This window comes from Toxorhynchites rutilus, chromosome 2, assembly GCF_029784135.1.
Source record: "Toxorhynchites rutilus septentrionalis strain SRP chromosome 2, ASM2978413v1, whole genome shotgun sequence".
Taxonomy (NCBI): Eukaryota; Metazoa; Arthropoda; class Insecta; order Diptera; family Culicidae; genus Toxorhynchites; species Toxorhynchites rutilus.
The window spans coordinates 105,758,354-105,777,364 of NC_073745.1; the positions used below are offsets into that span (position 1 = coordinate 105,758,354).

Consider the following 19,011-nt stretch of genomic DNA (forward strand, 5'->3'; position numbering starts at 1 on the left):
CGATTTGACATGGAATGGCTGTATATATACTAGCTGACCCGGCTAACTTCGTCCCACACAACATTATTGTTTTGATATGAATTCGTTAAAACGAATTCCTAAACTTTTTCTTATCATAGCATTGTTCTATGGGCAGAATACAACAAATACAACAAAATGTCGGGACGACTCAAAAGGGACCTTTCCTTAATCGGAATTTGCGATTAACAACACACTTGGCCTTCCATTTTTATTTATATAGATATATGGATAGATAGAAGATATGGGAATTCGTTGTTTTGCCTGAAAAACCATTTCCACTTTTGAACAAAGATCAACTTCGCTAGCGCAAATATCGAATGGACTAACAACGCTTATCACGCTGTAATTTTCGGTCATATGGGAATTCAATTTTTCGACATTCCTTCAGAGTTTTCCGAAAATTTTCCGATTTTGCTCTCCACTATATTGATCTACGGGAAGAGATGAATACAAAAAAATAAAGGCTAAAATCGAACCATCCCTTTTTCGGGTTTTCCGCTTACGAATAGATTTGGCCTCCATTTTTATTTATATAGATAGATATAGGCTAACAGTGCGAGGTTGAAGGGATGCTTAAGGACTGGGAAGAAACGGTCTCCGTTATCGCTTGGATGTAGTCAATCTTAATATTTCTCAAAGATGTTCAGTTAGGGCTTTGAGAATCAACTCATTGTCGTTTGCTCAAAAGATACCCCTCTAGGAGAGTCATTTTTAAGGAAATTAGCAACATGTGCCATCCGCATATTTGCTAGAAAATGATTTGCTGGGCGCCGGCAGCGCTAATTCGGTTTACTTGGTTTGTGTACAAGGACGTGTACAGGCTATTGTTACCGAACAAAACACCAACAGAATGCAAAAGATACGAAGTACTGTCATCGGCCACTGAGCGATGCTATGCTCACGACATCACTGCGGTGCGACCTATTTTGAGCACATAACCACTGTCGTTACGCCGGGCGGCAAAATGATAATGAATGACTCAAAAAATAGGACTAACGTCATGTGTATTGATATAAACTGAATATAAAAACTTTTTATGTATTAAAACTATGAAAAATGTCATACAGTGAGTAAAATATTGTGATTTGATGAATACCTAGCAAACATTAAATCGCATAACAAGCGTATATATAACATCATATGCCCTAAAATTTGGTTGGCATATGCATGCAAAAGTGGAGGCCATATACATACATGACAAATGCTCACCGAATTTGTTTGGATGAATATGCAACTTTGACCGGCTATAATAGCGATTATGTTGAAATTGAATTGCGATCTAGTATGAATATATTCATGAATTGTCAAAGCACCAAATACGACTTTTGCCATACTCATATACGATTTATTAAAGACATAGAAACAAAAACAAATGGCCCAAAATATTTTCGTGAAATGTTTATTATAGCCTCACAAATCGCCATTTTTATATATGAGTATTTATGTTTGTAGAAATAATAATTATTTGATTGACTTGTGTTGGGAGTAGAATATGAATGTTTAAAATGGCACAGATTGATGTTTGGTGAAAACTGCTCCGATGTGGGTTCGAACTCCGGTCGTCTGAATTATCATCCACCAGCTGTATCGCGCGGCTATCTGAAATTTAATTCAACAGCGGTTAAAACTTTCGAGTGCATCAGCATTTCATTGACATTTCAATATGATGTAAAATGTTCTTTCTTAGGATCTAATATGATTTACTGTTTCATGATTTTCTTCAGCATGCAACACGATTTACTACAGTACTGAATCGATTTAAATTATACGCTTATACGACACACAAACTGCATCAGTGTAATATACGCATATGATGCGGATTAAATATATTTTACGACAATGTACATCATATAATTGATGTTGCGAATTGCGACTTAATTTGATAATGGTATATAAAATCGAGTTTTTACATTTTATGCGATTTCAAATATACACGATGCATACTTTGATTGATATTATATGCGATTATGATTTATTCGGATTTCTTGTAAGACTTGGCACGTGCATAATTGTACGATTTAATGTTTGCTGGGTAGAGCCTCTCATTTTTCAGAAACCTGTGAAATATTGTTATATCCAAAAAGTCTGCAACAAAAATAAAACATTGATGGGTCTGAGCCTAGGGGCACGGACGGGATCTTGACATAGGCCTGTGTTTGTGTGTAGTAATTGCATTTGAATTGATTTTTTTTTATTGTTCAAAATTTGTATTTTTTTCTATTTGGATACACCAAATGGAAGCCCTGAAACTGAACTTGTATCCTTTACGGATTAGATGAGATAACGTGGTAGAATCCAAAACCACATTCAATTCAATAATGTGCACATCATCATTTATCATTTTTAAACACAAGTCTAAATAGTTAAGATCTTCATAAATATAAGCCTAATCCAAGTAAATCTATGACTACAAAAATGTGTTAAGGATAATAATAGCATTTACTCCTTCGTTGTCACGTTACCATTATTTGTAGGGGGTTGTAATAACATTATGGCCAGGTGATGTATATTGAGTATCCTATTGGGTGCTCTCTTGGGAAGTTCGTGTAGTTGCTGTAGTGAACTGATCTCATTGGATGCTGAGTTCTGCTTAAGTATAGAAAAGGGAAAGGAGAATGGGCAAGTGCATTCGAGCTTCTAAGGAAGACATATATAGAGAACATAATATTACGATCGCGACTACTCAAGATGTTATAATCTGATATGCGTGAGTGTACCCTTCGAATTTCTGAATCATCAGCCAGTTAAATTCATTTATTGTATTTTTTACGTAACCAAACAACATGCTCGATATTATGAAATCCTTGACCACAATCACATAAATTGTTAGTAGCAAGACCTACACGATAAAGACGTTAATTGAGCCCGAATTGATTGAACTTTGAGGATAATAGAGTAAAACTATCTTCCAAGATTATACTTTCATTGATTCTGCCAACAATAAATGCCTGTTTGTTCGAAAATGGAGAATAGCTTGTGATACGCCCGACTCACATTGTGAGCTAACGCCCGAATGTAGCCGTCGGGGAGGAAAGCGAGTGGTTAGTGCAATCGAAAAAACATAACCATTTTAATAGTCAAATTGTTTTGCTATATTTGTTTATTTCAAGCAATAAAATACTGGATAAATTTCCTGTTTAATGGTATATAACACAATATATGTCACAATAACGATTTTGAGTATTATGCGTTTGAAAACACTTAATGAATCATTATATTTTTTGTAGAGTGAACCCCCTATATAAAAATCAAAGACATAGCCCCATGTCAAAAGTATTTTACAGATATGTCTGTAAATTTACAAACATATATGTAAATCTGGCATCTCTGGTGGTCTGAGAATTTATTGCAAGAAATCGCTTGAAAAAATGCATTAATTTGCTTGAAAATGAAGTGGATTGAGTCCGCACCACTTAGATAATAAGTGTTACAAGCGTTATGGATTAGCATTATTCTGGTCTCACAACCCACAATCCAATCGACGAAAAAAACATCGACCTAACAACGACCGTAACGCTGTTACCTATTCACGATGACGACGATTAGGTATCGACATCTAGATACGGCATTAGTTTGTATGAGGCAAACTATTCTCTATCATATTAGTCGGCCAGAATCAGTTTATATTTGCTAAAATTTGTATGAAATTTTTTTCTTGGCATAATTTTTTCTACTTAAAGTACGTTGTCATGACCTTAATTTGAATTATTTTCTATAGATGTTCAGATATTCTCAAAAAAACTTGTCATTATAATATAAAATTATTTCAAAACATATTTTTTTATGACGTTTTTTCACCACTTGCAGGCAATGATGATTTTCACTTACATAGAGTACTAATTTGATTAAGGAAAAATCATGTTCATTCATAATTTTCATTTTAAAAGTGTATTCATTCCTTCTGCAAATCCATACTGTCATGCCTATTCCCCAATATCGTCAACGCGGATAGTTCGTTAGTCGAAAATACTGAATAATTAAACAAACCAAATGGCATCACTGGTGGTTCCTTTTTCCACTCCGCTAAACTGTCATCTCAAACAAAAACAAATGGATCATACAACTGGTGAGTATGAAATATATTTCGGCTTTTTAATTATTAATTATTTTATCTTGTCTTAACAGCTATGAATACATTCGACTTGTTTGCTTCCATCAATCGGTAAGTGAGAAAGATGATTTCTCCCATCACCACAGTGCGGATTTCCACTTCTATCACAGCAGCCAACAACATCCGTTTTCCTGCAGCAGTAACCTCCAACCCCTGTTGGCAATGCCGGGGGACAGCATTAACAGCAGCAGCAGAATTTGACCATGGTATGGTATTGCGAAGAACTTTCCCCATTAGAGGTTCCGTGCTTCGCGCACATTCAAAAATCCTCTTCAGACACGAAAACTCAACGACAAGGAGGTATTTATCAACTTGCTCAGCTGAATTACCACCCCGGAGGAACCCGAATGCACTGATTCCGTAGTATAGTAGAATGAAAATAGGCGAGGTAAGCGAACGTATTCGCATGATATTTTAATGTTCGCATTTTTATCCGGATCATACAACTGGTGAGTAGGGAATTCATTTCTGCTTTTCACTTACTGATCATTTTATTTTGTTTCAGCTATGAATACATCCGACTCAATCAATCGGCGAATGAGAAAGATGATTTCCCTTATCACCACATTGCTTTTTTCCACTTCTGTCACACCAGCCAACAGCATCAGCTTTCCCGCAGCAGTATCCTCTTAGTCCAGGGTGCTATTCCGGGGAACAGCATCAACAGCAACCGCAGCAGGACCTGGCCATCGATAGTATTTCGAGCAATTTTCCCCATCGGAGACCCCGTGCTTCACGCACATTGAAGAATCCTCCTCAGCTACATATCTGTGTCATCAAGGGCAAGGAGGTATTCATCAATGTACTCAGTCGGATTTGAATAATAATAAATATGTTTAAAATCGATCAATGTATTTCCTTTTCATTTTCAATAACAAACCAATACAAACAAGCAGCAAGCAGTGCTGAAAGCAGCGCTGCAAGCAGGTCGAAATATATATTTTTATTTAGGCTCATATGGCGTTAGCCTCACGGGTCGGGAGTTCAATATTTCGACAATTTTTGCCTTATGACTATGTTAGTAATATGTAACCGATTACTCGCGGTTGGCTCGAGGTTAGTATTACATCGTATTCTCTCATTTGGGATGTTGCAGTCCCAATGCTCTGTATGTGTGGTCAACACGGGATACTTCCTATTGAGGGGTTACCAACCATTAATCAGCGACGCTTCTTAGTCTGTACCTCATATCAATCGTGGTGCATCTCTTTTGGCTTGAGGAATCCTGGGTAGAGTTGTCACTGGCCTATACAATCATCAGTACGTGTAGAGTTGTCCTGAGCGGTAAAACCTTCGACTCTAGTTGAATGATCATTGGCCTGCACAATCTTTGGCCTGTGTATCTGAAAAGAGTATGTGTATGTATTGCCGCGACTAAGTAAAAGTTTATCGATCGGATAGGAGGGATATGATACAGGGACACAACAGAGGAAACATAATTAAACGTTGACATCGGCGATTCTGAGGAAAAGGTATAGATGCAGCAGAAGATCAGGATCACGGCTACCTGAGATATCCCGGACGAGGAAATCCGATTAGCTGCCTTGTGCCCTCAATGCTCTTGAGAGCTGAGAGCGGGCAGCATGGAACCGGATACTCGACCAGACAACATGCTCGATGTCGTGGTAACCATCGCCACACGATTGCTTGCTGCGATCCCAATTCGATAAAGATGCGCGTTTAGGTTGTAGTGATTGGACATAAGCCGAGATATCACGCAAATTCACGTTTCTATGATCACTAGTGCGTAGAATATCGCACCCAGCGACATACACAAGGATCAAGGGTCTTTGAGTTTGAAAGTGGTACTGAAATTTTCATTGAAGACGCCGAAGCCAGTGGACCCGTTTATGAATGAACCGTCAGCAAAGAACATTTTATCAGATCTAACTTCCCGATAAATACATAAAACTTGACTGGGGAGTCAGTTGGAGTAGATTTTCGAAATTATCAATCATCAATGGATTCATTATCTTGCAACGGATGAGAAATATGTAAGATAATTCTGTGAACCGAAGAGTAAGCGGAGATACTCCTGCCAGAACTTCGAGACTCATCGTATGTGTCGATGGCAAACATTGTTGAGGTTACTATGCCGTGGAAATAAATAGCCGAAACTAGTTAAACTGATCAAGAAACAATGAATTTATTTAACGAGTAAAGAAATATGAAACACGTCTTTGTCGCTACGTTTTCTCGAATGTTCGGATTAGCTATAGTATTGTTAGTGACCGCTCACGCACTCGCGTTCGGCTATGGAGCCGAGGGGTGCAGCAATAGTTGCATTACTCAATACTCCTCCTCAACGATTAGCTGCTGATTTATCCGAGTCCCATCATAACCGAGAGTTTACGCCCCTTAACTGGACCAAGCGGTTTTGTAAGCAGATCAGCCACCATGTCTTCGGTGGGACAATAGACCAGCTTTATCGTGTTATCATTGTAAAGCTCCTTTATGTAGCACTCCCGAGTTTCGATGTGCTTCGAACGGCGGGTGGTTCTTTCCGATTTCACGAATTTAATGCAGCTTTGATTGTCTTCCATAATTGCGATAGGTGTTGTTGATGTTTCACCGAGATCCTCCAGCAATTTGTGCAGCCACACTGCTTCTTGGCTGGCTTCGCTCAAGGCCACGTACTCCGATTCCATTGAGAACAGAGTCACACAGTTCTGCAAATGACTTTCCCATGAGATGGCGCCTCCAGCAAAAAGAAACACCATTCCCGAAGTTGATTTTCTTGTGCTTTGGTCTCCAGCATAATCCGCATCGGAATATCCGACCAGATTAGCCTCGACATCGTTGTATTTTAGTCGCCAATGTTTCGTCTCCTTCAAATAGCGTACCACACGCTTCGCTGCAGTCATATCAGCCACAGTTGGCGAACTTACTCGACGACCCAGTATAGATGTGCTCACTGCAATGTCGGGTCTTGCACAGACTGCGATGTACAAAAGAGCCCCTAGGAGGCTTCTGTACATGGTTGTATCTTGTAGCGCTTCACTCTTCGTATCTACCTTTAGGTATCCTTCGTCCATTGGTGTTTTCGCGGTTTTCGCATCGCAATGGCCAAAACGCTCGATAACCCGATCGATGTATCCTCCGAGAGAAACGCTGTACCATCGATTCGCTGCACTTCTAGTCCTAAGAAATAGTTAAGATTTCCAAGGTCTGTCATATCGAACTCCTTGTTCAGTGATCTGTACACAGCGTCAATGTTATTTTCGTTTTCACTGCCGACCAAAATGTCATCCACATAAATTAATAAATAGATGCAACTTCTGTTGACGTTCTTCGTATAGAGGCACGGATCCGCTCTACTTTGCAAAAAGCTCATGGCAATCAACGCTGAATGTAGTCGATGATTCCAGCATCGCGCCGACTGTTTCAACCCGTATATGCTCCTCCTGAGTCTGCACACCAGATGTTCAGAACCATTCTTCTCGAAACCCATAGGTTGCTTCATATACAGCTCTCTAATTTGCCATAAAGATAAGCCGTTTTTACGTCAAAGTGTTTGAAGATCAGGTTTCTTTTACTTCCGACAGCCAACAAGCTTCTCAGAATCGTTTGCTTTGTAACGGGGGCAAATACCTCATCAAAGTCCTGTCCATACTTTTGGCAGTACCCCTGTGCCACCAATCGTGTCTCCAGCTTAATAATCCACTTAATAATCTCTCCAGCAGCATTTCTCTTCAGCTTGTAGACCCAACGGCAGCCGATTGCTTTTCGGCTCTCAGGTAACTCAACGAGATTCCATGTACCATTCGAAGCATGTGACTTGAGCTCTTCCTGAATAGCTTTCATCCATTCGGACTTCTTTTCACAGCTCAGAGCCTCCTTTAGGGTCCTCGGCTCAACCTCCTCCTCTATGGGAAGAGTACCAACTGCAAAGATTTCTTCAATCAATCTGCTCGGAGGTATTCCTTTCGTTCCTCTCGATGAACATCTTGCTATTTCGTCCAAGGGAAACCCATGAAACGACGAATTGCCTTCCGATGCATTTTCATACAGTCATTTTGTTCATCATGCATTTCCTGCTCGGTGGAATCAATAGGTTCTCCATTCCCAGTTCCTCGAAGTGATACAGATATACTTTCTTCTACGGCGCTTGTTTCTGATTCTTCAAAGTGCGATTCTTCATTAGCTTCACCAGACCGCTGTAGTTCTTTTCCAATCGGGTGTTCCTCGAACACTACATCTCTACTAATGGTGATCGCGTTGGTGTCGGGATCTAAGAAACGACAGGCCTTCTGCCCTTCATCATAGCCAACAAGTACCAACTGCTTCGATGTCTTGTCTAGCTTCAAACGTTTCTCTTTCGGAATACGGACATGCGCCACTGAACCAAATACTCGAATATGTGTATATGATGGTTTCTTACCGAACCATAACTCATAAGGTGTCTTTTCAATAGTTGATGACGGTAGACGATTCTGCAAGTAGTTTGCAGTAGCAATCGCCTCGCCCCAGTGCTGCTTACCAAGTTCAGACTCCGAGAGCATACATCTGACCATTTCCACCAAGTAACGATTCTTCCGCTCCGCCTTTCCATTTTGTTGGGGGGAATATGGAGCCGTTCGTTGATGTATTATGCCGTTTTCCGAAAGATACTGCTTTAGTGACAATCCGGAATACTCTCCTCCTCCATCTGTACGTATAATTCTTGGAGGACTTCCAAACTGATTTTTCATCATTGTACAATATTCCTTAATCTTCGATTCGGCATTTGATTTTGCCTTCAGTACGTAGACCATCGTATAGCCGTCATAAAGTATATGTTGCCCCTCGGTGTTGCCACTTCCATGGGGCCACCCAAATCAGAATGAACTATATCGCCTACTGCTTCTGACTTGCTCAGAAATTCTTTTGGAAACGGCAATCGACTCATTTTTCCTTCACAGCAAACTTCGCAAATACACTTAACATCACATTTTTGCATTTTTAGGCCGTAACCTAGTTCATCTCGAACAATTCTCAAAACTGCTTTTGTATCTCTATGACCCAGTCTTCGATGCCACAGGTGTTCGCATAAATCTGGGTGATTTACCTTACCCAACAATGCATGTTCAGAATACTGTTTCAGTGGATACAGTCCGCCATGCCGCTCACCAACCAGAACTGTATCTTGATTTCGCAAAACCTTGCACCCTTCGGGTTGCTTTACTTGGCTCATATTGCTCAGCACCGTTTTATCGCTCGTCATATGTGACGTTGCACCGGAGTCCAAGTACCACCGGTTAGCCTCACACGACGACGCAGCCACCAAACACATTTCCAACTCCCCCGAAACTTCAGCAGCCAGATTCACTTTAGCACTTGCGTCCATTGATTTTGCTTCCTGCCGTTCTTTGACTAATTTTGGGCAGTTGCGTTTAAAATGGCCCTCTTGCTCGCAGTGATGACACTTATTGTTCTTTTTCTTAACTTTGAATTCTGCCGACTTTGATTTTCCACCACGGTGAGTACTTGCAGCATTCATTATTTTAAGCGCATTTTCTTTTTCAATTTCATTTTGTCCACACTCTTGGCGACAACGCCACTCGTCGCGTAATTTACTCTTCACATAATCCACTGTTAGTTCTCTTTCCTCACGATTTTCGATCACGTTAATTAAACTGCCATATGACGCCGGAAGGCTCGACAAAATCAGCGCCATGAACACTCGATCTTTCAGCCCTTCATTCATCACTTCTAGCCGATTGTGTAACGCGGTCATCTCGTTCAGATGGTCCAATAGATTTCCTTCCTCCGAAAATCTCATCGAGCACAACTTTCGCAGAACATGAAGCGTCGTGGATAGCGACGTTTCCTCGTGGATTTTGATTACAGACTCCTACATAGCCTTCGCTGTCGGTTTCCGGATGATGTGAACCAACTGATCGTCCTCCACCGCCAAGCCGATCATAGCCCGGGCCTTCCCGTCATTCACTAGCCAGGCCGCCTGCTCTGCTGCTGCTTCCGGATTCTCCGACGACACTATGCAAAAGCTCCATTTTGAATTTCCATATCGCGAAATTTTTGTCGTTCAACTTATCCAATTTCACTTTCGCCTCTGCCATTTTGCTTTCCGCACTCGCGACGCGATTTCAAAATGCAAAGTTTCACCAAAAAAATTTCGCCTCGAAATTCACAACTTTTAACTACTTCCGCGCTATTCTGGGCCCATAACCTGTTGAGGTTACTATGCCGTGGAAATAAATAGCCGAAACTAGTTAAACTGATCAAGAAACAATGAATTTATTTAACGAGTAAAGAAATATGAAACACGTCTTTGTCGCTACGTTTTCTCGAATGTTCGGATTAGCTATAGTATTGTTAGTGACCGCTCACGCACTCGCGTTCGGCTATGGAGCCGAGGGGTGCAGCAATAGTTGCATTACTCAATAAACATCTCATGGTTATACGCAAGCAACAATATTGTATCCTCTCCAGCTTGAGAATATGAGTCCTGGCAGCTGATCGGAAGCAAAAAGTGCCATATTCTAACACTGATAATATCGATGTTTTGTACAGCTTAAGGAGGTCTCCTGGATTGGCACCCCACCATGTTCCGGTTATTTGCTGGCATTTCTGTTTCAGATACGCAATGTGTCTTCCCCAGGTACATTTAGAATCAAAATATATACCCAGGTATTTGAAAAACATAAAGTGAATCGTTTCGCCGGATAGATGAAGCTGGTTATTTCGGTTATCTCCGTAGAGAATTCGATACCCAGCTTGAGAGCCCACGTAAACAGATTGTTCAGAGCATCTTGCAACGAATTTTGCAGAACGACGGGGCAGTATCGATACTATGAATAACATTAAATAAATAGTTCGTTTGGCATTTGACGCAACGGTGCTACTGCAAGCTAAAATGCATGTGTGACTTGATTGAGACGATGACGGAACGTGGACGTTCTTTTCCGTAACGTTCTATGTGAATCGCACAATATGCGGAACTACAATCTCCGCCACTGCATTGATGTTGAACTTCAGAATTATTTTAAGCGGCTTTAACGTTTGCTGTGCCAACATTGGCACATTGTAAGCAGATGACTTGTTGGCGAAACAATCACGCAGTAATTCGATGAATTTATTGGTAATACCCGTAACGCTACCTATGACAAGTCCCTAACAAGACCCTTTCGTGTGTTTACATCTTCATAAATACATGTATTGCAACATTTTGCGGAAGAAAGCAACTGTTCCGAGAAGTTACGAATTTCAGTGTTATTACTTCCTTAGCGAGGAGAAATAGTAAACAACGTGCAGCAATGATTCCAAAACATCATCTGGAAATCGGTGTACGGATTCGGGTTGGCCAACACTACGGTACAATCAGATACATCGGAGAGGTGAGTTTTGTCGTGGGTGTTGTTGGAAGGAATTTACCTTGTGAATATTTCCATCATCCATCAGGTCGCCAACACCGAAGGAGAATGGATTGGTGTCGAATGGGACGATCCTCAGCGTGGTAAACATTCCGGAATGGTGAATGGCGTCGAGTACTTCCAAACGAGGTAGCAATTCGATAATAACAGGATGAGTCATCGGATGTGATTAATTCAAATCTTGTTTTTTTTTCTTTGACTAGAAACGAAAACGCTGGATCGATGATCCGAAGTGAAAAAATTCCCACTTTCTGCACGTTGCTGGAAGCTATCCATGACAAATATATAGTGACGGAGGACAATTTGAGATTCGACGCGGAAATGCTGAAGGAAGTTCAAAAGCAACTTCATGCTTCGCTCTTCGAGGTGAGTGACTTCATTATTATCGATACCGCTATTATTGTGCTTGGAGCAATAGTATAATCTTTTTTTGTGTGATGTTTTTCTCTTAGATTGTTGGAATGGAAAAGATAGGAGGAAAGCAAAGCAATTTGCACCATCTAACAGATGTGTCTGTGGCATTTTCTACGGTTAATTCCGCTGGCAATTTATCTTATTTCACGAGCCTCCGATCGCTGGATGTTTCTGCAACACTGATTTGGAACTGGGAAATAGTCGGAGATATCATGTCACAAATTCCAACCCTCGAAGAGGTAAATCTTTCCAGTAATCGTCTAATGAGCCCAACGGACGAAGAAATATCATATTTGGTGACCAAATTCCACAATTTGAAAAAATTGATTCTGAAGAATTGCGCACTTAGTTCATGGGCTGACATCGTACGTTTGGCACGAATGTGGCCTTCACTCGAGAATCTGTCGCTGGAAAATAATGAGCTGGGAATGATTACAGAGGAAAATTATGAATTCGCACTGACGCAGCTTCGCAGTTTAGATTTGCAGGATAATAACATAAGCGATGAAACGTCAATATACGCATTGGGAAGCCTTCCAGGACTGATGGAATTGTCACTCAATGCAAATGGGATCCAGCGGATCGTGTTTCCCGACTGTCCACATACAGAAAAAGCCGCTCGGTTTTCCGGACTTCGAACTCTATATCTGAGGGAAAATCCTATCTTCGATCAATGCGCTGCGTTTAACGAGCTGGACAAATTGGGCGCTTTGGAACATTTGACAATCGATCCGGACCCGAACGTTAGCTACGAAGAGACGGTTGCCCGAGTTGTTGGCTCGATAGCGGGCCTCAAAATGTTCAATCGATCCAGGATCAGCGAGAAGTTGCGCAGGGACTCCGAGTGTGACATGTGGAAAATGTACGCCGTCCAGTGGGCCCAGATTAGGGGGGATGCCCAGCAGTTGAAGGCATTTTTCAAGTCACACCGAATGTACCCGCGGGTGATGGACAAACTCGGCAGTCCGGAGCAGATTCTGCCGGACAATCGCAAGGTTTCCAACATGCTCAATCTGCATCTGCTGAACGAACGAACCGGGGAAATGCGCCAGAAGAAAGTTCCCAAGCAAATCAACCTGCAGACGTTGGAGAATCTCATCGTGAAATTATTTGGTCCGCAGGATCAGCAGCCGAACAAGGGTGGCAGCTTGCAGCTGTCGCTGTTCGATCGCAAAAGAGACGTTCGGATTCCGTTGGATAACCACGGTAAGAGTTTGGATTTCTATTCGGTCGAAGACCAGGATACGATTGTGTTTTAGATATTTCTTTCCTCAAGATTTTATTTCGTTTTGTTGGATTTTTGATACGAAATTTTCTTATGCTAAACAAAATTGAAACACCTGAGAGGTTCCACAGAAGCAGCCTTTGAGGTGGTAATGCAATTGTCTAAAAAAATATATCCCTATTTATTTGCACCAATAAATATAAAATCTCGCAAAACGAGGTAAATGTTATGCACTCAAAAACACACACACACAGACACACAAAGAGAATTTAAATGAACGTCCGATCTGTTAAAATGTGAGTGCGCAAATTGAAATTAGACTAGTTAAAAACAAGATCGAACAAATCAAAGTTATATTAGCTAAATAAACCAGAGCATGATTTATTATTATTTTATTTGTGGGCGAATTGTATCACTCCGTATTCGCCAGTGAGCATCCACTCGGCATTCTTGGCGAACAACTGTTCCGAAAGCCCTTCCGCAATCCCACTGATTAGATCCGCTTTGACGGTTCGCAGGGTGCACAGATTGGTGGGAAGGAATCCTTGCAGTGTTTCCGCGAATGGTGTTGTGTACGGGAAGTTGAAATCTCCTAAAAGTTTGCGGTAGTTCAAATCGCCTTTGAATATCAATAAATGCGACCGCGACAGTTCCTCGTACAGCTCGGGATTCACTTCTTTCATTCGATGGAACTCGTAGGGTGACGTCCAGAAATGATTCGCTTCCTTGAGATTGAATGTTCCACTATCGAAGCGAGCTTTTAACCTTTTCCCAAATGCTACAACAACGGAACTCTCGGATGCCTCCAAAGTGTCCAGCGTCCATTTCATGTCTTTCGGGGTCACATCGGAGATATACCACGGAATTGCTTTGACGTTGAAATTGACCCTACTCGCCAGTCCATGCTCTATGATGAAGTCCGCCAAACAGAGATCAGTGAACAGTTCGTAGCCCGAGTTGTCGTTGATGATGTCGATGGTCGCAGCACTGGGATTACCTCTGACCCCCTGAACACACTCCCATATGGCAGCCGAGTGGTCACAAACGATGCAGTTGTCCCAGATTTCGAGCAGAGCCAGTGGATCGCCATCCTGTTTCACGGCTTGGCCAGCCGTTATCGATAGATCGCACCTGTTGCCCCACAAGTTGAGCTGAAATACAGAATTTATAAATTTTTATTTAGGTTGTGGTAGTGAAATTGCCCAGAAAATTAAAAAAAATGTCCTCGTGCCAGCGGGGACTAATAAGACTAATAAAACAAAGGAGTGCGCTCGATGGATTTTATGTGTATCGTATGATTTCATTCTATGATGTCGTGAGCTGTGCCAACAATTCTCGCGTAACTTTTGAAAACGTCCTAAGTAACAAATGTAAACAAATCGAGTTAATGGATGCACACTATTAGTTATCAATCATGTAATGCATTGAGAAAACAATCGTTCAAGTATCTATCCTTTTCACCTTTTTATCGCCGATACAAAAAATGACCAATGTACAGATTCGAATTTTAAGCACTCGACTGTTACTTCGGACACCACTTTCCTCTGACGCTCGATACATCCGAAGTAACAAAGCAACTAATACAACACGAAATCGCACTTCGGTCATTTTGAGTTTTTGTTATTTTCGGGTGTTGATATCGTTTTTAGTTCAATTAAACGAGTTATAACAATAATGATCTGCTTAGCACGAAGTGCAACTATTTGGATCGTTGTTTAGTAGTTATTTTCAGATTCTCATCGTGCAACGTTATTTGTCCAATGTACAAAGCGGGCAGTCAAAACGTCCAATGTAACATTTTTCGCTCGAAGGCTTGAATTTCTAACTAAAATCACATGACAACAGTTACGATTGGTTTTTCAGAGTTATTATTGACTGCTAGTGGTAAAAGTAGTGATAAAGATTGATTCCTTTTGAAACAATTCGCGGAACAATATTCCGATCTTCAACTCCGTTTTTCCGTTGATGTGAATGTTACATAGGACCTTTTCAAAAGTTACGCGAGAATTCATGATCGACATGTAAGCGAAGGTAGAAAGGGAATGACTGCGATTCCTACGACTTAATCAACATAAGTGGCATGAGGAAGAATACATTCACTTGAGGAACGCTATCATGAGCAACGTCGACGCAGCACCAGATAGAGATGGGCGAGCGCTCACGAGCCGCTCATTTGAGCCGGTACGTCAGAAAGAGCGTACGATCCACGGTTCTTTAAAAATGAGCCGCGGCTCTCAAATGAACGGCTCTTATATGTACGGCTCTTGAATGAACCACGGTTCAAAACAGACCCACGGTTCTTTTATGAGCCGTGGCTCTTTTTGAACCGCGGTTCATTTAAGAGCCGTTCATTTGAGAACCACGGTTCATAAAAGAACCGTGTTTCTTTTAAGAGCTTGATAAAGAACCTTGAATCGTACGCTTGTTCTGACGAACCGTGGCTGGCGGCAGTGCGGGAGAAATATATGTTTTCCATGTTTGTAAATTTTGGCGGATTACATATTTTCTCGAAACCCTATCAATATGAGTATCTAATGAAAGGACTAGACTAGTAGGACACAGTTATTTATGTAAAATGGAAATCCAAGATGGCGGACGTTACAAAATGGCAGACAGTTAATTTCGCCAAAACCCTATCAATATGGGTATCAAATAAAAGGGCTTGCCTAGTAGATCACAGTTATTTATGAAAAATGTAAATTCAAAATGGCCACCCTCCCAAATTGGCGAAATATGTATTTTTTTCAAAACCCCCTCAATATGGGTATCTAATGAAAGGATTTGACTAGTAGGACACAGTTATTTATGTAAAATGGAAATCCAAGATGGTGGCCGTTTCGAAACGACAGACAACTAATTTCGTCAAAACCCCATCAATATGGATATCAAATGAAAGAGCTTGACTAGTAGAACACAGTTATTTATGAAAAATGTAAATCCAAAATGGCCGCCACCCCAAAATGGCGAAATATACATTATTTTCAAAATCCCCTCAATATGGGTATCTAATGAAAGGACTTGACTAGTAAATCACAGTTATTTATGATAAATTCAACCCACATATGGGTATCGAATGAAATGATTTGACTAATATAATACAGTTAATCATGAAAATATTCCATTCGAAATATTTTAAGAACGTTTGGGATATAAAACGGGGAGAAAACTGTGTCGTTATCGAAAACTGCTATATTCTCCCGACTTATAATTCGACATGATCAACATTATATGGATCAAGTGAAATCAGTTCTAGTGATTATAAAAAAGCTCTGTATAAATTGATTCCGGAGCTGGTAAAGCGATCTACAAATCTTGAGTCAGACGAATTAGTAGCCTAATAAATACTGCTAGATCCTCGCTTCAAGCAGCAAGGTTTTGGGGATAACAGAAAGTACAACTATGCACACCAGTCGTTGATAAGGAAGCTAAAAATGACATTCATAGAACACACACCTACGAAACTACCACAAATCGTTGGTGATGAAGCGCTGTCATCTGTATGGGGAGTTTAATGCATTGGTGAGCAATCTTCGATCCTCACATATCCGAATAAACCAGTTCTTTAAAAGAGCCGTCGAGCCGCTCAAATGAGCCGGCTCTTTTCATTGAGCGCACGGCTCTGAGCCGCTCACTGAAATAAACCGTTTTGCCCATCTCTAGCACCAGAGCCAAAATTATCCGAACGGATTCCAACTTTGCATATTGTAATCCGTTCGACTCAAGTCCAATTGTGCAAATGTGGAAACCTTGCATCGTAATTTGACATATACAACATTGAGCACCGTGTTCCATTTCTGTGGAGCAAAAATGCAAAATGGATATTCGGGGGAAATAAACACTGGAGTGGGTATAGACTGGGCCCGCATGAACAGGACGAATATATTTTTTAAACAGTTCTTGTTTCGACGTTTTGTGACAATGGTTAAAACGTGGATCCATTACCACACTCCTGAGTACAATAGGCAGTCTGCCATACAAATGAAACTCAAATTTCTGTATTACTCGAGAATTAATCAAGCAAATGAAACCAAATTTTGCATTCGGAGGTTTTAGGGTGCAATAAATGATTCTATGGTGCTTAGATACTCCTCCCCCCTCTCTTAGGTGGGACTGCCATAAAAATGAAACACAAATTTCTGCATAACTCGAGAACTAATGAAGCAAATGGAAACAAATTAGGCATATGGAGGTTTTAGGATACAATAAATGTTTCTATGGTGGTTAAACACTTCACTCCCCTCTCTAAGCGAGGGCTGTCATACAAATGAAACACAAATTACAGGGGGCATACAAACACGAAATTCTGCAACTCGAGAACTAATCAAGCACAATTTGGGATGTGAGGGTTTTTGGGTACGAGAAATGTTTCTATAATGGTATGACTCCCTCACCTCATCTGGAATGGAAATTGGGTCCCGTAAAAATATTACACATATTTCAAACAAAAATAATCCAACCAAACATCTTCTTCTTCTTCTTCTTCAATGGCACTAACGTTCCTAGAGGAACTTCGCCGTCTCAACGTAGTATTACTTGCGTCATTTTTATTAGTACTTAGTTGAGATTTCTATGCCAAATAACACGCCTTGAATGCATTTTGAGTGGCAAGCTCTAGAATACGCGTGATCACAGTGCAAGTCGGAGGAAGTTTCTTTGACGAAAAATTCCCCCGACCAGAACGGGAATCGAACCCGAACACCCGGCATGTTAGTTATGACGCTAACCACTCGGCCAAGGGAGCACAATCCAACCAAACATGACAATTGAACATCTTCGGAAAACTCTGAAGAAAATGGGAAAATTTGCGAAAATTCAATTCCCATATGTTCTACAATTTCATAGTGACAAGCGTTATTAGTCCTTTTGATGTTTGCGCTAACGAAATTGGTCTTTGTGGAAATGGATTTTAATGTGATAAAACTCACTTCTATAGGTTCTTCTATCTACAGGGTGGGCCATTTAAAGTGGAAGCATCTGGCAACCCCATAACTTTTGACAGAGATGTCAGATTAACAAATGTCATACCGCGTTGGAAGCGTCATTTCAGTACAATTTTAACCATGGAACAATACACACCTAAACAACGCGCTGAAATTGTTCAGCTGTACATTCAAAATAACTTCTCAATTGTGTTAACTAAACGTGCGTGGAAAAATAAAAATAAAGTTAAAACATCGCCTGGAGACAACACTATACGTCGATTATATGCCAAATTTATATCGTCTGGTAGTGTTGGTAATGCCAGTCATCTGTCCAGACAACGACCAAGACGTTTCGACGAGAATATTGATGCCGTTCGAGCCAGTGTTGCAGAGACTCCATCGACATCAGGTCGCCATCGTTCGCAAGAGTTAGGCATCTTTTTATTGCCATTTGTTCGTGAAAATGAATTGGACAATTACTGGTTCCAACAGGACGGCGCTACATGCCATACAGCGGCTGCCACGACCAAATTATTGCGCGAAATGTTCCCCGGAAGATTAATATCGAAAAACGGCGATTATGACTGGCCACCGAGATCATCTGATTTGACGCATCCTGACTTTTTTTTATGGGGATATTTAAAATCCAAGGTATACACTGGTAAACCAAGGACCCTGGCTGCTCTGAATGACAATATCCGACAAGAAATTGCTGCCATATCGGCCGAAACATTGGGCAAAGTGATGGAAAATGCCGAAAAAAGGGCAAATTTTGCGGTCAAGGCCAGAGGCGGTCATTTACGAGATATCATAATCAAAAAGTAGTTAGAACAAATCTCCTTGGACCAAAATAAATGAATTTAAAAAAAAAAAATTAAAATTCCACTTCTTTACTTTGCTATTGCAAAAACAAATCCTTCCACTTTAAATGGCCCACCCTGTATA

General features: G+C 40.8%; 2 protein-coding genes and 1 long non-coding RNA gene across 3 annotated transcripts in view; 2 read left to right on the forward strand and 1 right to left on the reverse strand.

Moving 5' to 3' along the window:
• The first annotated feature begins 3,865 nt into the window (after positions 1-3,865).
• LOC129769944 (uncharacterized) lies at positions 3,866-4,942 on the forward strand. Its single transcript, XR_008742001.1, has 3 exons — positions 3,866-4,087; positions 4,147-4,581; positions 4,638-4,942. It is a non-coding gene; the product is annotated as an uncharacterized LOC129769944 (long non-coding RNA).
• Positions 4,943-11,247: 6,305 nt separating this feature from the next.
• Positions 11,248-13,539, forward strand: LOC129769700 (tubulin-specific chaperone E). Its single transcript, XM_055772118.1, has 4 exons — positions 11,248-11,469; positions 11,534-11,634; positions 11,709-11,871; positions 11,958-13,539. The coding sequence occupies exons 1-4, from the start codon at positions 11,389-11,391 to the stop codon at positions 13,176-13,178; spliced, it is 1,566 nt and encodes a 521-aa protein (XP_055628093.1). The 5' UTR covers positions 11,248-11,388; the 3' UTR covers positions 13,179-13,539.
• Positions 13,496-19,011, reverse strand: part of LOC129769701 (damage-control phosphatase ARMT1-like) — a 12,957-nt gene continuing 7,441 nt past the window's right edge. Inside the window, exon 5 of the mRNA XM_055772119.1 lies at positions 13,496-14,295. Within this exon, the coding sequence (XP_055628094.1) occupies positions 13,537-14,295 (759 nt within the window). The 3' untranslated portion in view covers positions 13,496-13,536. The remainder of the gene's footprint in view (positions 14,296-19,011) is intronic.

What these genes read in the sequence shown, in the direction of transcription:
- LOC129769700 (XM_055772118.1), top strand. Translation starts at nt 11,389, where the DNA reads ATGATTCCAAAACATCATCTGGAAATCGGTGTACGGATTCGGGTTGGC. An exon ending in CAATCAGATACATCGGAGAG is followed by an intron (nt 11,470 to 11,533) that starts GTGAGTTTTGTC and finishes ATCATCCATCAG; the next exon opens with GTCGCCAACACCGAAGGAGA. An exon ending in TTCATGCTTCGCTCTTCGAG is followed by an intron (nt 11,872 to 11,957) that starts GTGAGTGACTTC and finishes TTTTTCTCTTAG; the next exon opens with ATTGTTGGAATGGAAAAGAT.